This window comes from Hypanus sabinus, chromosome 9 (genome assembly GCF_030144855.1).
Source record: "Hypanus sabinus isolate sHypSab1 chromosome 9, sHypSab1.hap1, whole genome shotgun sequence".
In the NCBI taxonomy this organism is placed as follows: Eukaryota; Metazoa; Chordata; class Chondrichthyes; order Myliobatiformes; family Dasyatidae; genus Hypanus; species Hypanus sabinus.
The window spans coordinates 30176702-30193363 of record NC_082714.1 but is presented as its reverse complement, the minus strand read 5'-3'; the positions used below and the strand labels follow the sequence as shown (position 1 = coordinate 30193363).

General features: G+C 39.2%; 1 protein-coding gene across 2 annotated transcripts in view; it reads right to left on the bottom strand.

The window, feature by feature from the left end:
* Nucleotides 1-14889, bottom strand: part of vps35l (VPS35 endosomal protein sorting factor like) — a 108490-nt gene extending 93601 nt beyond the window's left edge. For both annotated transcript variants that reach the window (XM_059979409.1, XM_059979410.1), the window contains exons 1-3: nt 14854-14889; nt 2168-2267; nt 1514-1696 (exon numbers count right to left, since the gene is read on the bottom strand). In XM_059979409.1, coding sequence (XP_059835392.1) covers nt 1514-1696; nt 2168-2267; nt 14854-14870 — 300 coding nt within the window. In that variant the 5' untranslated portion in view covers nt 14871-14889. The remainder of the gene's footprint in view (nt 1-1513; nt 1697-2167; nt 2268-14853) is intronic.
* Nucleotides 14890-16662: the final 1773 nt, after the last annotated feature.

Genomic DNA, 16662 nt, shown 5'->3' with positions numbered 1-16662 from the left:
TAGATAGGGTAAATGCTAGCAGATCTTTTCCACTGAGGTTGTGTGCAACTACAACTACAGGTCATAGGTTAAGGGTAAAAGGTGAAAAGTTTAAGGGGAACATGAGAGGAAACTTCTTCACTCAGAACGGAGGGCCGTGAGAGCGTGGAACAAGCTGCCATCACTCCATACCCCTATCATGCATGTGAACTCAATTTCAACATTTAAGAGAAACTTGGATAGGTACATGGATGATAGAGGTATGGAGTGCTATGGTTCTGGTGCAGGCAGTTTAAATGGTTTCAGCATGGACTAGATAGGCAAAGGGGCCTGTTTCTGTGCTGTACTTTTCTATAATTCTATAACAGAAACCGCTGGGACACTCAGCAGGTTATGCAACAAATGAGGAAAGATAAAGAGTTACCGTTTCAAGTTTGCCAGAACTGGAAAGGGAAGATAATGGAGGAATACTCTGATAAAGGGAAATCACTGATAGGGTGTGGCCAAATGAGCCAATGTGACAAGAGTAGCAACTGGAAGCGCCTTATGCCTTTTTAATCAGAGTTATATGTTGTTAATAGAAAGGTTCTGGGATACATACAACAGGCATGTATTAGAAAAATTGTAGTAAAGTAACTGAGCCAAAATATATGACAGAAAGAAAGGACCATCAGTTCTAATAGAGACAGAAACAAAAAGCAAGCTTCTTAAAAGTTGGATTTAGCAATTAGGAAACTTGCTAATTGCTGCTACTACTTTGCCTCTGAATTCAAAAGTAATCTTAATATATAAAATCAGAATCATTTTCCAGGACAAAATACCAAGGTGCAACACTATTTTTAAAATCCTTTAACAACCTTTTCGCACATTTTACTACATAAAAATAGCAAATAAAGGCGTTGTTACAATCATTTAGTCCTTCAAACGTGGCCTTCAAAACTTGGTAAGTCAGTCTTCCTGAACATGTTTCGCGATTATGGTTAAAAGAAGTTTAGTGACAGACAAAAGCAGCAGAGTTTTATCACAATCAAATTCAAACCATGTTCCAAAATCTACTTTTCACTTTGAAGTTCAGAAAGATTAAACTAGAGGAAAGGAATTTTAACAAAGATGAAGGTCACAAAGGTCTCCCTTAATTTGATTGTAAACAAGGTGGGAGACTGGAAATTTGATTAGATGAGGACTAACCAAGCAGAAGGGTTGGACTATGGGGGTATAAATACCACCAGACTAGACTTGCCCAGGAATCATCCCTGATAAAGATAGAAGAGTTTGTCATTGAAACATCAGTAATAATCAATACCTGTACTCGGCTGGAAGCTCGAGAAGAGTTAATTAATTCAGGAAGATTAGGTCATTGATTACTGACAGCAAAATTACCATTTTACCATTGATCCCAGAACCATTCTTCGTTGGCCAGTAGTTAACCAGTCAAAATAGCAAGAATAAACTGTAAAATTGATAACATTCATGTACTAAAAAAGATGGCATTTTTTGTAAGATATATTTGTACAGACATAACTTATAAAAATACCGAGTTTTTTCCTGTCATCATTGATGCAGCTGTGAGGGGATCTGCTGTTGCAGCAAACAGTGACAAAGGGTCACTGCCATCCAGCACACTACTCAAAGGGTCCACTACTGAGCTAGACGATGAAGAAGAGGTAGATGAAGTACTTCCTTTACGAGCAAACTTTTTTGTCTTTGATTCAGTGACCTACAAAGAATCACCAAAAATATTACTGCACTATATGAACCATCCTTAATAATCCTTGCAATTTCCTCACCAGAACTGGCACGTGTACTTACAGATTCATGACATAACTAAAAGCAAATTAGGAAGACCTGAACTTGTAGAAATTTACTGAATATTTCAGAATCACTGAAAGTGAAAAATGAGTGAATATGCTCTGCTTGCTTACACATTTATCATACTCTCTTAGGCACAATTAAACTTAAAAGCATAATCCTTAGATACTTTGCTTACAATATCATGTACAAAATGAGAACATGAATTTCAACCAATATTAAAGAAAGAATTAGAGGCCAACATCACAAACAAACTTCATGCTAGCATTTCTAAGTATACTCGTATTGTCTATCTTTTATTCAATCATTCATTAATAAATTTGCTTTAACATTTACGGATAAATTAAAATATTAGAACAGATGTCATTGAGGAACATACAGTAATCAGTTTCAGAGGATGAAAATCACCGAATTCCAAAGGTATAGCCTCGAGGCTGCATGCTTCCAATTCTGCTTTGTAATTCCTCTCTCTGGAATGCCTTTAAAGTAAAATATAAAATTAGAAATACAATTTTCAACTTTCATTTAATTCCAGCTTTAGTAATCCTTCTAGTACTCTTACCAGAATTTTTCCTCTAAACCATATCAAATTCACTTCATGTTAAAAAAAAAGAGAATCCTTTTCTCATCAGTCTTCAAACAAGCTAGAATTCAAGTCGCTTGATGTCTATTTACCAGATAGCTGTTTGGCATTATCAGATAAATGCAAGGACTAGAAAATATACCACAATGAAATGTTCTTTTAAAGGTACTTAAATAACAAGGATTAAAAACAACACAACTGCTGTATTTGCAATAAAAATCTAACTGAGGACCAGAAACTTGGTCTCATTTATAAATGGATGAATTTAATAGTTGCTAAGTGAATTAACTAACTAAAAAAGATAGTTTATAAATAATGCACAAGTAAAATACATTCCAGCCACATTCATAACTAGTTAAACCCAAGTAAGGCATTGTACAAAATGATTGAAATTCGTATTTAGATCAAATCCAGATGATTAAATGAGAAGGCACTTTATCAGCAATTATATTTAACCATGTCTGAAACTACCATTACTGTCAAGGAAAGAGAAATGTGAATTATATACCAGAATGATAAACCATCATTTTTGGCACTAATCACTCTGCCTAGATTTTGTGTCAGAGGCAAACATCGTATACTCACTTTTTTTTTAAACTCATCTTTCTGTGGGCTTTTGCACTGCAAGTTGTTTTAGTAAACATTTCACATCAAATCTGGAAATTAAATGAAAAAGGCAACCTGGTTGCCTTCTGAACAAAGTTGACCAATTTTTATTGAGATTAAGAATACTTAATTTCAAAGTATTCCAAACTTTCTCTGTACTTTTCAAAGTAAATTTTAAGCCTAACCCTTTGACTGCCTTATTCAGTATTGTTGAGGGAAAAGATATTATTTTGGAGACATCTGATTTTGCACATTTTGGCTTTTATTTTTCTTATAGCTAGGAGGGCGCTCTTGCTAAAATGGAAGGATGTCGTTCCGCCTACTCACGCTCAATGGTTACGTGATGCTTAAATTTAGAGACGATCTGTTGTTCAATTTCTGATTCTAGCCCAGACTTTCAAACATTGTGGGGACCATTTTTGAACTATTTTCAAAACCTTTGATTTGCTGTTAAAGTACAGATGTTGGCTAATAACATATTTCACTATATGATAAGGAATTTTTCCCTTTTTTCTTTCTTTACCAAACAGCTTCAATCTTGGTAGCAGGCTTAGATTTTTTTTGTATAATAAAATTATCACATTTCAATATTAGGATTTAATTTAATTTACATGAATATAGGGTAATGAGATTGCAAGTGTGATTCAAATATAATGTATTTGGTATTATTTTTTTTTGACTTATATCTCTTCTTGTAATCAGTATTCCTCTATGTAGAAATTAATAAAAATATTGAAAAAGAAAGAATACTCTTAAGAGATCAATTAGGAGAACAAAGAGAGGATAGAAGGCTAAGGAAAATCCCAAGAGGTTCTATAGCCATATTAAAAGGTGGCTAGGGAGAGAGTGGGTCCTCTTTGGGATCAGCAAAGTAACCTACGCCTTGACCAGCAGGACATAAGTGGGATTTTTAATCGATATTTCTCTTAGCTGCTTACTGAAGAAAAATATCATGCCTGCACAAAGATAAGGGAAACAAGTGGAGATGCTTTAAGAACATTCATATTACCAGAGAAGTGGCATTTACAGCCTTACAGCATTAAGGTTGATAAATCCACAGTGCCTGGCTAAGTACATCCTTAGACTTTGTGTGAGGCTAGACTGGAAACTGTGAAGGCCCTTGTGGAGATATGCAATGCATCATTTGCCGGTAATGAAATTCCCAAAGACTAGAAGGTTGTTCATTGTTTAAAAAGGATAGCAAGGACAAGCCATGGAACCACAGGCTTGTCAGCCTGACATCAGTTTTGGGGAAGTTGCTGGATAGAATTCTGAGGCACAGGATTTACCAGCATTTAAAAAGACAAATTCTCATTAGTAGTTGGCATAGCTCTGTGTGTGACAAACCTTTTGGGAGTTTTTTATAGAAGTAAGCAAAAAAGATAGAAGAAGGTAGGGCAATGGATGTTGTCTATTTGTATCTTAGCAAGGCCTTGGAGGTCGACGAAAAGCGACGAGGGGTTGAGTAGTTCGATGGTTGAGCTCCAACAATGTGCACTGCACTGACTGAATAAGTTTTGGCACCTTTTATTTTATTTTATTTTCCTTCATATATACTGTATTGTTAGTAACCTTTTAAATCTAGTGAAATCTTAAAAGTATATTCTGTAACAGTATCTGGTGTGAGTTTGATATTGTGTGTGTGCGTCGCTGCATTACCTTGTTTTCCACAGCACCTGCGTATACGGGAGGTGGGGTTGGAGAGTGGCTGGAGTTCTTCCCCTAGACATGTACCATTTTGTTGAGCTTTGATAATAAATGAACTTTGAAATCTTTGAAACCGACAATGATGACAGCAGAGCAGCAATGGCTGAAATTTCTGGAAGCAATTCAGAAGATACAGGATACATACATCCCAAAGAGGAAGAAACATTCTAAAGTCAGGATGACACAACAGTAGCTGACAAGAGAAGTCAAAGCCAACATAAAAGCTAGAGAGGGCATATAACAGAGCAAAATATATATGAGAAGTTAGAAGGTTGGAAAGCTTTTAAAAACTAACAGAAAGCAACTAAAAAAAATCATTAAGAAGGTAAAGATGGAATATGAAAGTAAGCTAGCAATAATATAAAAGATACCAAAAATTTCTTCAGATACATAAAGTGTAAAAGAGAGGTAAGAGGGGATCTCAGACTCCTGGAAAATGATGCTAGAGAGGTACCAATGGGGGATTGGGGGGGGAAGAAAATAGCAGATGAACTGAATAAGTATTTTGCATTAATCTTCACTGTGGAAGACTCTAGCAGTATGACAGAAGTTCAAGGATATCAGCAGACACAAGAGTGCGAAGTTGCCATTACTAGGGAGAAGGTTCTTAGGAAGCTGAAAGGTCTGAAGGTAGATAAGTCACCTGAAGCAGATAGTGCACAACCAGGGTTCTGAAAAAGGAGGATGAAGAGATTGTGAAGACATTACTAATGATTTTTCAAGAATCACTAGATTCCGGAATGGTTCCAGAAGACTGTAAAATTGCAAATGTCAGTCCAATGAAGAAGGGAGTGAGGCAGAAGAAAGGAAATTATAGGCCAGTTAGTCTGACTTCAATAGCTGGGAAGATGTTGGGAGTTGATTCTTAAGGATGCAATTTTGGGGTACTTAGAGGCACCTGATAAAATAGGGCATAGTCAGCATGGTTTCCTCAAGGGAAAATCTTGCCTGACAAATTCATTGGAATTCTTTGAAGAAATAGTAAGCAGGAGAGACAAAGGAGGACCAGTTGATGTTATGTACTTGGACTTTCAGAAGGCCTTTGACAAAATGCCACACGAGGCAGCTTAAGAAGTTATGAGCCCATGGTATTACAAGAAAGATTCTAGCATGGATAAAGCAGTGGATGATCGGCAGGAGGCAAGAAGTGGGATAAAGGGAGCCTTTTCTGGATGGCTGCTGGTGACTACAAGGGTTCCACTTAGGTCTATGTTGGAATCACTTCTTTTTAAGTTATATATCAATGATGTGGATGATGGAATTGATGGCTTTGTTGCGAAGTTTGCAAAGGATACAAAGGCAGCTGGAGGGGCAGGTAGTTTTGAGGAAGTCGAGAGGCTACAGAAGGACTTAAAGACAGAGTAGGAGAATAGCCAAAGAAGTAGCAGATGGTATACAGTGTTGGGAAGTGTATAGTTTGCACTTCGGTAGAAAAAAATTAAAGGGTAGTCTATTTACTAAATGGAGAGAAAATTCAAAAAGCTGAGGTGCAAAGGGACTTGGAAGTCCTTGTGCAGATTCCCTAAAGGTCAATTTACAGGTTGAGTCTATGGTGAGGAAGGCAAATGCAATGTTAGTATTAATTTCAAGAGGACTAGAATATAACAGCAAGAATATAATGTTGAGAATTTATAAAGCACTGGTGAGGCCTCATTTGGAGTATTATGAGTAGTTTAGGGCCCCTTATCTTAGAAAGGACATGCTGAAATTGGAGGGGGTTCCAAGGAGGTTCACGAAAATTATTCCAGGATTGAATGGCTTGTCATATGAAGAGTGTTTGATGGCTCTGGGCCTGTATTCACTGGAGTTCAGAAGAATGATGGGTGACTTCAGTGAAACTTATTGAATGTTGAAAGGCCTTGATAGAGTGAATATGGAGAGGATGTTTCCTGTGGTAGATGAACCTAAGAGCAGAGGACACAGCCTCGGAATAGAGGAGCATTCTTTTAGAAGGGACACTAGGAGAAATTTCTTTAGCCAGAGAGTGGTGAATCTGTGAAATTCGTTGCCACAGCTGTACAGGTCAAGTCTTTATTTATATTTAAGGCAGAGGTTGCCAGATTCTTGATTGACCAGGGCATGAAGGGATATGGGAAGAAGGCACAAGATTGGGCCAGAGAGGAAAAATGGATCTGCCATGATGAAACGGTGGAGCAGACTTCAGCAGCCAAATGGCCTAATTCTGCACTTTTGTCTTACAGTCTTATGGAATGTAAATGTACAAGGTTTGATCAGTATGTTTGCACATAACACAAAATCAGGAGGTGTTGCTGATAGCCTTACAGTGCACTAAGATGGTTAAATCTGCAGAAAAGTTATTGTTGAAATTGAGGGGGATCTTGTTCAGCTATCAATCTGGACCATGGATTTCAATTAAGACTGTGAGGTGATGCATTCTGTAAAATCAAACCAGTGTTGGACTTGTACTTTGAATCAGGTTTAATTTGTTGTCTTTGCAGCAGCAGTACAATGCAATACATAATAATAAAAAATAGTGAATTACAGTATATAAAGTAGTTAAATTAAATATGTAGTGCAAAATAGAAATAAAAAAGTAGTGAGGTAGTGTTCATGGGTTCAAAGTCCAATCAGAAAGTGGATTGTAGAGGGGAAGAAGCTGTTCCTGAACTGTTGCGTGTGTGCCTTCAGGCTTCTGTACCTCTTTCCTGATGGTAGCAATGAGAATAAGGGATGACCTGGGTGATGGGGGTCCTCAATGATGCATGTCGTCTTTCTGAGGCATTGCTCCATGAAGATATCCTAAATGGTAGGACACTAGGAAATGTAGTGGAACAGAAGAATTTAGGAGTACAGTCGGCCCTCATTATCCGCGAGTTCCGCATGTGTGAATTCAACCAACCGCGAATCATGAAAACCCGGAAGTGCTCTTCCAGCACTTGTCGTTCGAGCATGTACAGACTTTTTTTTTCTTGTCATTATTCCCTAAACAATGCAGTATAACAACTAGTTTACATAGCATTTACATTGTATTAGGTATTGTAATCCAGAGATGATTTAAAATATACTGGAGGATGTGCGTGGGTTATCATGGATTGGGATCGAAAAAAATCAGAAGTTCTCTTACTCAGTAAGTCAGAACAGGTACATCCGGTATTATTTAGCGTCAGTTAGTCAAACGTTTGTCTTAGTATATATGTTACCTTTCTATGCATATAAAACACTTAAGAACGTATGTTTCAGCGCCGGGCTCGGGAAGTTCCCGAGTTTGATCCAGTGACAAACCATTTCCAAGCACGCTCTCCTTCCGTGCTGGTTGATGTAGAGGTTCAAAAACCCAAAACCCGATAATTAAACCACTGCGCTGCTTAGTAATAATTGTAGCTTTCATCGGGGCAGGGCCTTTCTCACTTTATTCTTTAAAATTGTTCCAATCGTTGACCGACTGTAACCTAACGCTTTTCCAATGACCGATGGCATTTCACCTCTTTCCGATCGCTTTATTATTTGCACTTTATTTTCAATCGCGATCGTGATTATTTTCGTGAACAGAAACACTGCGGATTCAGAGTTCTGCCGCCAGGTCCTAATGTCCACCACACTGAGACAGGTTAAATAAGGTATGGGGTTCCACAATGGGTCCTAAGGTGCACCGCATTTAGACAGGTTGAATAAGGGACTTGAGCATCCACATTTTTTGGTATCCCAGAACCAATCCCTCGTGGATAAGGAGGGCCGACTGTATAGGTGAATAGTTCCTTGAAAGTGGCATCACAGAGTAGTGAAAAGGGCATTTAATACACTGGCCTTTATCAGTCAGGGTGGTGGCAGCTATAGGACCTGGGATAAATCACTGGTGAGGCTGAACTTGGGAGTATTAAACACAGTTTTGGTTACCCTGTTACAAGATGTGGTTAAACTGGAAAGAGTGCAGTAAATATGTAACAGAATGAGGAGCAACACCATAAAAATGCTATGAATTATGAGAGACAGAGATAAGGTCAAATATAACAGTCACTTTACCAGGTCAGGAGAGACCAAAAGCAGGAAGCATAGATTCAGGGTGAGACAGGAAAGATTTAAAAGGGACCTTGGGGCCAACTATTTCCAAGTAGAGGGTAGTGAGTATATGGAATGAGCTGTGGTTGGCATGTACCATAATTTTACTTGGATAAGTATTTGGAGGGGTAGGACAGAGCAGGGATCCCCAATCTGGTGTGCACAGACACCTTGCTCAATGGTATTGGTCCACAGGATAGAAAAGGTTGGGAGCCTCTATCTTAGAGGGATTTAGAGCGAATGCAGGTAACTGGGTCTAGCTGGGTAGGGACTATGGTGAGCGTGACTTGTTGGGCTGAATGGCCTATATCTCTGGTGCATTGTTTTACAACTGTGTCAGATCTGTAACAAACTGAAGGATGGATCTACTTTTACAAGATTTTTCATGGTGGAAAGGTTGTGCAGCATTAATTAAGACACACACCACCGAACCATTCACCTTCACCCTTTTTCTTTGTGACAATTTAAGCATTTGTTGTTGTTGTTGTTATTTTCTCTGCCTTGTTGTGCATTGGGTGGCAAACTTGCAATTTCTTTAGCATTGCTAGCTCGATGCTCAACCCAGCACGTATGGAAAGCATGCAAGCAACCGACCGGATCTGAACCCTGGACAATTTGCCTTGAAGTCCAGCGCAGATGCCACTACACCAACAACCAGTAGAATTTAAGCATTAGCAACAAGTAACCAACATTGTCTGAGCTTCTAATCAACACTACGAGACGGGAAAACCTTTCATTTGGCCATTCACTGTGGTGGTAGGCTCACGGCTCCATAAAGTGGAAAAATTCACCTTTCACCACAACTCCATATGAAGGATTTTGACCCAACTGTCCATTTCCTTCCATGGATGCTGCATGACCCTCTGATTTCCTCTCGTGCTTTAGATATTGTTCCAGATTCCAGCGTCTACAGTCCCTTGCATCTCCAGCATGTCAAACAAGAGAAAATCTGCAAATCTTAGAAATCCCAGCAACACACACAAAATGCTGGAGGAACTCAGCAGGCCAGAACTGCTGGGCCTGCTGAGTTCCTCCAGCATTTTGTGTATGTCATAAAACTCATCTACTTTCACAAGAATTGCCTGAGGAAAACTGATAAGAATGTCCTAGATACTGTGGCTAGAGGGGGCTATTACAAGCGTGAATGTTCCACATGATACAGCTTGCTCATCTTATCAGGATGTCAGATAAACAGCTGCCAAAGAAGATTTTCTACAGTGAGTCAGAAAAGCAGAACTACTCTCAGGAAGGTTAGAAGCAGCAATACAAGGATATCATCCTGTTAATCCTCAAGCATTGCATCACTGAATTGAGTCTTGGGATGTCTTGTTCAATGCACATATGGTGCCACAAGCAGTCAAATAACAAACTGTCCTAATCTGCCATTCATCAGTTCACAGAAACCAAGCCAAGAGTGATACTATAGTCATCTATCAACTCAAAAGGATGAATAACTAATCTGGATAAGTATTGCAAATTCAACTATGAATGTGCACACTGAGTATATCACAATCAGAATCAGGTTTATTATCACCAGCATTTGTCATGAAATTTGTTAACTTAGCAGCAGCAGTTCAATTCAATACATAATACAGAAGAAAAATAAAATATTATAATAAGTATATCAATTACAGTATATGTATATTCAATAGATTAAAATTATACAATAAACAGAAATAATATATTTAAAAAGTGAGGTAATGTTCAAGGGTTCAGTGACCATTTAGGAATCGGATGGCAGAGAGGAAGAAGCTGTTCCTGAATTGCTGAGTGTGTCCCTTCATGCTTCCATAGCTCCTACCTGATGGTACCAATGAAAAAGGGCATGCCCTGGGTGCTGAAGGTTCTTAATAATGGACGCTGCCTTTCTGAGACACTGCTCCCTGAAGATGTCCTGGGAACCTTGTAGGCTAGTACCCAAGATGGAGCCAAGTTACAACCCTCTGCAGCTTCTTTCAGACCTGTGCGGTAGCCCTTCCCCTCCCCACCCCCCCCCCCCCCCCATACAAGAGAGTGGTGCAGCCTGTTGGAGTGCTCTCCACGGTACATCTATAGAAGTTTTTGAGCCGCTATCTTGCCTTCTTTATAACTGCATTGATATTTTGGGACCAGGTTAGATCCTCAGAGATCTTGACACACAGGAACCTGAAACTGCTCACTTCCTCCACCTCTGATCCCTCTATGAGGATTGGTGAGTATTCCTTCATCTTACCCTTCCTGAAGTCCACAATCAGCTCTTTCATCTTACTGATGTTGAGTGCCAGGTTGTTGCTGCCGTGCCACTCCACTCCTCGGTATATCTCGCCCTCTCGTCAGTTGAATATCATTCCAGACGAGTACACAACAACTTCCAGAACTCTTCATTTAATGGCACACTGAGGAAGTCACAGTCTGACTGCACTATTTTTAACTGAGGCTGAAAAGAGCCTCATTTACTTTCATTGCAAAATCCAGATGACTTCAACTTAAAGCCAGTATCAGAAGCAACCTTTATAATTGTTACCAAATAACCACAACAAAATTACTGTAATTCGCCTCCTTTGAATCTGTAACTGAATTGCCAGCTACTACAAGTTCAAGTTTACAAATTAATAATTAAAAGTTGTTTAGTTATCCACCATGATCAAAAAGCAATTGGGGATAATCTGTTAACATTTCCCCAATTAGCAAACATTGACCCAACAGCTTCTCACCACAATAATGGGTCTTATTTAATATGATCTGTCACAGTGAAGATTTCATTCATGGCAACAAAACAACAGTGAAGAGCAGGGAAACAGGAAACTATGATTCAAACACATCTGCGAAAACCACTAACATTTAAGACTTTTCCATAACATTAACAGAAGGAAGTCTGTGAAAAAAAAACAAGTTTTTACAACAGAAATAAATACTCTGAAGCACTCGCAATCTTCTATCAGCAGTGGCTTCTGGATGAACGACTTTAAATTTCAGCTTATCAAAACAGGCACTGTTGCTTTGATTAATTACATTCTTAAGTGAGAGATGTGCAACTTCTTTTCTTACCATACCTGACAATTGGTATTTCCCCACTCCATCAAAACCAGGGTTTACTTTCCCAATATCATGATTCATTAGAAATGTAATCTCCTTCATTAAGTGGAGGAAGATCTGTGCTAACACCATGAAACAATATTAAAATGAAAAGAAGGGGCAGACAGCAAGGTGACTTAATGAAGGTGATTAATGAAAATTGTCAGAATCATCAACTCTTCCATAAGAAGAGCCAAACAGAGTGGACAGGTGGATAGGTAAGTAATTTGTAAAGTGGTGCTTTCTTTCAGTTTCTTAAACAGGACCTCTGTGAGTTTCCAAAGCAATGGGTTTGAAATTCTCAAAATCATTTTTAATATTCTTTTTCCACTTTGAGCAGTCATGAGATTACTTGAAGGAAGATGAGCTGTTGCATTTCTTCACAGAGTCTGAAACAAATCCTTGAGTCTTTTCTTTTACTTGCTGGTAATCTCTTCCCATTACAGAACTCAGAATAGAGTCATCTCACACGCGGTGTCAAAAACACAAATGATGTGGCAAATGACTGGGAAAGGACTTTGGCAAAGGGTTGCTTATTCCTCCAGTGAAATAGGAGGATTTTGCAGAGACAGCAGAAGTAGGCTTCACCCCCACCATTCCACATCTTAAGATGCCTACTGCGTTTAGACACTCTGAAGGGCAGATATCATTATAGCTTTAGACCAGGTCTGAAGTTTTCAGATACATTTTCCTTGACCTATCAAACAGCCATTAAGTTGATGCCACCCCTTCACAAAAAGATGGCTTGAAACATACAGAAAAAGTGCTTAACATTTTCTAGGATCTTGCCATGAATTTTATTTTCAAAGGGATAGGTGGTGCATTGGGAGCAAGTTGGTAAAGGAATTTCAAACCATAAGATATAGGAGCAGGATTAGACCTTTTGGCCCATCAAGTCTGCTCCACCATCTCATCATGACTGATCCATTTCCCTCCCAGCCCCAATCTCCTGCCTTCTCCCTGTATCCCTTAATGCCCTGACCAATCAAGAAACTATCAACCTCTGCCTTACATATAAGGAACGACTTGGCCTCCACAGCCACCTGTGGTAACAAATTCCACAGATTCACCATGAAGAAATTCCTCCTCATCTCCATTCTAAATATGCGTCCCTCTAATCTGGTCTTAGGTTCCCCACCATAGTAAACATCCTCTCTGCATCCACTCTATTGAGGCGTTTCAACATTTGATAGGTTTTAATGAGATATCCTGCTTATACTTCTGAATTCCAATGAGTACAGGCCCAGAGCCATCAAACACTCCACATACAGTATGATAAGCTTTTCAATCCCGGAATCATTGACATGAACCTCTTTTGAACCCGCTTCAGTATCAGCAACCCCTTTCTGCCTTTTGCACTGTAGATGTTGAGTATAAGGGCCATCTTTATTTATGCTTCATATGCATAACAACGATGCTTTGGAACTCAGCTTCCAAGCAGGTGCAAACACAAGTGCTCCCAGCAGCTCTGGCAGCGACATTACCTCAATTTCTATTAGTAGTAAAGATTATTAGTTACACTTCTGTATGAAATTTGCTGCAGATGAAGAGCAACAATGGGTCAAGAAATATTAAGCAGCGTTTAAAAGACAGAGCTTTATTTGGTACTGATCTTCAGTGAGACCTGAATACTGATCTGCTGTAATAATTCAAGAACTCAGATGCTCTGACAATGACTTGCGGGTATGGCTAGTTTACAGAAAGAAAAAAGCAGTTGGACAGTCACAGCATCTACACAGAGTGAGCTTCAGTGTCAAGAATGTACTAGTCTGCATCTTAACTCCCCCTTGCAACTTTACAACTCTACGAACACTGACTCATAACCTAAAGCCTATGATCATCAACGCATATACCTCAACCTTGAAAGCTTCAAAGGAAGCAAAGATGGGCTTCCAATAAAACCTTGGATAAAGTCTCAACTGCTCGCACAGACATTTTAAGAGTAACTAAAGATAATCCTGAATAAAGGGAATGCAAAAGGTTCAGCAACTCACTGATAGTCATGGCATGCACAAGCTCTTCAGCACTGTAAAAGCCATCTATAATCGAAAAATCCAAAACCCACCACAATGAGAACCAAGAGAGAGGCTGAAATCATCAAAAACAAAATAGCAATCAAATTGGGAGGATCAAATTGAAGCCTCTCTCAACTGCAACTGTCTTTGTGTGGTAGATCAAGGATTTTGATTTTATACCCTTGTCTCCATTCCACAGCAACAGATTTGGGTCAGTTATCACCATTCCTAACTGACAAGAAAACACTGTCCCAACTAAAATTAACAACACCTCAGAGCTGATGATATCCCTACAAAAAAATCCTAAAACTCAGTGGTGAAGAGTTTCAGTCATTAATCTACAATCTCAACCAAAGCACAGAGACCATCTTCAAGTCAGGATGCAAGTCATAATCATTGAGATGTACAACACAGAAAGAGGCCCTTCAGCCCACCATATCAGACAATGGTACACATGGAAGATACTCCCTGCTGTCTGTCAATAGGAAAGGACATCAAAGACCTTCACAAGTCCTTTTAAAAGTTGGGTTAATTACCCTGGATACTCCATCTATCCAGATGCATCCTGCAGATGATTTTCACTGATGGAAAAATGCAGAAAGCAGCATCATCCGCTGCCTGTAATCGTTTTTTGACCTCACCAATGCCTATCCTCCATCAGTTGAGAGGAACAGTGGAACAAGGTCCTCCGACTCTGCTGTCTACAGAAAGTCAGCTCCATCTTACATCTGAAAAATATTTCTCCTCCTCAAAACATTCAAGACACAACTCTGCCTGATCTCTTCAATGATGACAGTACAATTCCAGGATTTTCTGCTTTAAAATTTGTTTTAGCATTCTTTCTCCGTTTAATAGGTACAGAATAGGGGGGAGGCAATTGAGCAACTGATCAGATAAACCTGATCAGTCAGGACCTGTTCACTTAACAAAGCTCTTCATCGATTTTGAGATCACAATCATGAATTTTAAGAGACGCACACAATTTTATAGTTTAAGGGCGTCGAAAATTACCCCAAACGTAACCATTTATAACAAAACACAAAATCCGGTGGAAAGTTTCAATCAGCTGTAAAGGATTCTTACCACTGCACGGAAGCCATCTTCCAAGTCACGTGCTCCACACCGCACGCACCCTCCAATGAACTCTTTTGTCATGACGTCGAGTGGGAGCGCCATATTTGTGCGGGGCAATAACCCAATCAACAGCTGCCCCGCACTTCTCAGAGTTGCCAGAGATGTGTGCGCAACAATGGAGTAAATTAGTGACAGATCTGAAGAGCAAATGTAAACCAAAATAGTTAGTCCTACTGTTGTTGGAGGAATTCTTCTGCTTATACAAAAGGCGTATATGTTGAGTATTTTTAAATACTTGAATTTCTGTAATACTGTATAGTGTTAACACGAGGAAATCTGCAGATGCTGGAAATTCAAGCAACACACACAAAATGCTGGTAGAACACAGCAGGCCAGGCAGCATCGATAGGGAGAAGCACTGTCGACGTTTCGGGCCGAGACCCTTCGTCAGGACTAATTTATTTTACAGGCTGCCCTTTAGGAACAGCAGTGCACCATTTCGCTTTGTCTAGTCCTGACGAAGGGTCTCGGCCGAAACGTCGACAGCGCTTCTCCCTATCGAAGCTGCCTGGCCTGCTGTGTTCCACCAGCATTTTGTGTGTATAGCTTTAGAGTTCTTAGGTTCCCGAACATTCTTGGTATCTTCTCCATGATCGTCATAAATAGCAGGGCGTACATGACATACATAGGGTAATATACCCAATAGTGCGATTTCTTAACTCTGTGTTTATATCCTGAATTGAATTCAGTGATTTCAAAATGTGATTTTAAACGCAACAAATAATACCTCCTTTTCGAACTGCCAGAGCAATTAATAAAGCAACTAATACAAACAAGCTGGATGAACTCAGCAGTTCGGGCAGCTGAGTTCATCCAGCTTGTTTGTATGTGTTGATTTGACCACAGCATCTGCAGTGTACTTTGTGTTTAATAAAGCAACTAAATGCATTACTAAGCCCTTTAAGAAAACTTTCTTATATAATATTAATAATGATAATCAATATTGAGAACGTGAGATGAAGAGTCCTTGAAAGTGAATCCATAGGTTATAGGAACAGTTCAGTGATGGGGCAAGTGAAGTTGAATAAAGTTATCCTCTTTGATTCAAAAGCCTGATGGCTGAGGGGAATAACTGTTCCTGACCCTGATGGTGTTTACTTTCTTTCTGATGGCAGCAGTGAGAAGTGAGCATAAACAAGGTGGTGGGGGCCCTTGATGATGGATGCTGCTTTCCTGCAAAGATGCCCCTTCTGCTCAATGGTGGGGAGGGCTTTATCTGCACTGTGTCTGCTACTTTTGTAGGCTTTTCTGTTAAAGGGCATTGGTGTTTCCATACCAGGCCGTAATGCAAACAGCCAGTATACGGTCTTAAACATTGCAATAGTACCCACATCTGTTACTATCTCTGACATCTTGTTCCAATAAATGATTAGATTGTGTTTTTAATTCCCACCACCACTTGAATGCATAAATATTGAACTTGTTCACAGTAAATAACCATGCTTGCAAATAAAAGCATGACTTTTTTTGAATTTTTTTGTAAGCAAGGACCAGTTTTTAAATGAATTACAAAGCTGGATAAGAAGCTACTTGGTATAGCTTTTATCCATTACTTACATAAATATATGTTCCTTATAGTTTTGATACCTCACACAGTACACAGTGATACCAGTTCTCATTATCCACTGAAGCTAATATCATGAAACAGATAAACACCCAGGCTTACTAGGGAGTATCTTCACTTCTTTATTCGCACCGAATTGATCCATTGGGTCACGTTGAACTTAATTTATTTTACAGGCTGCCCATTAGGAACAG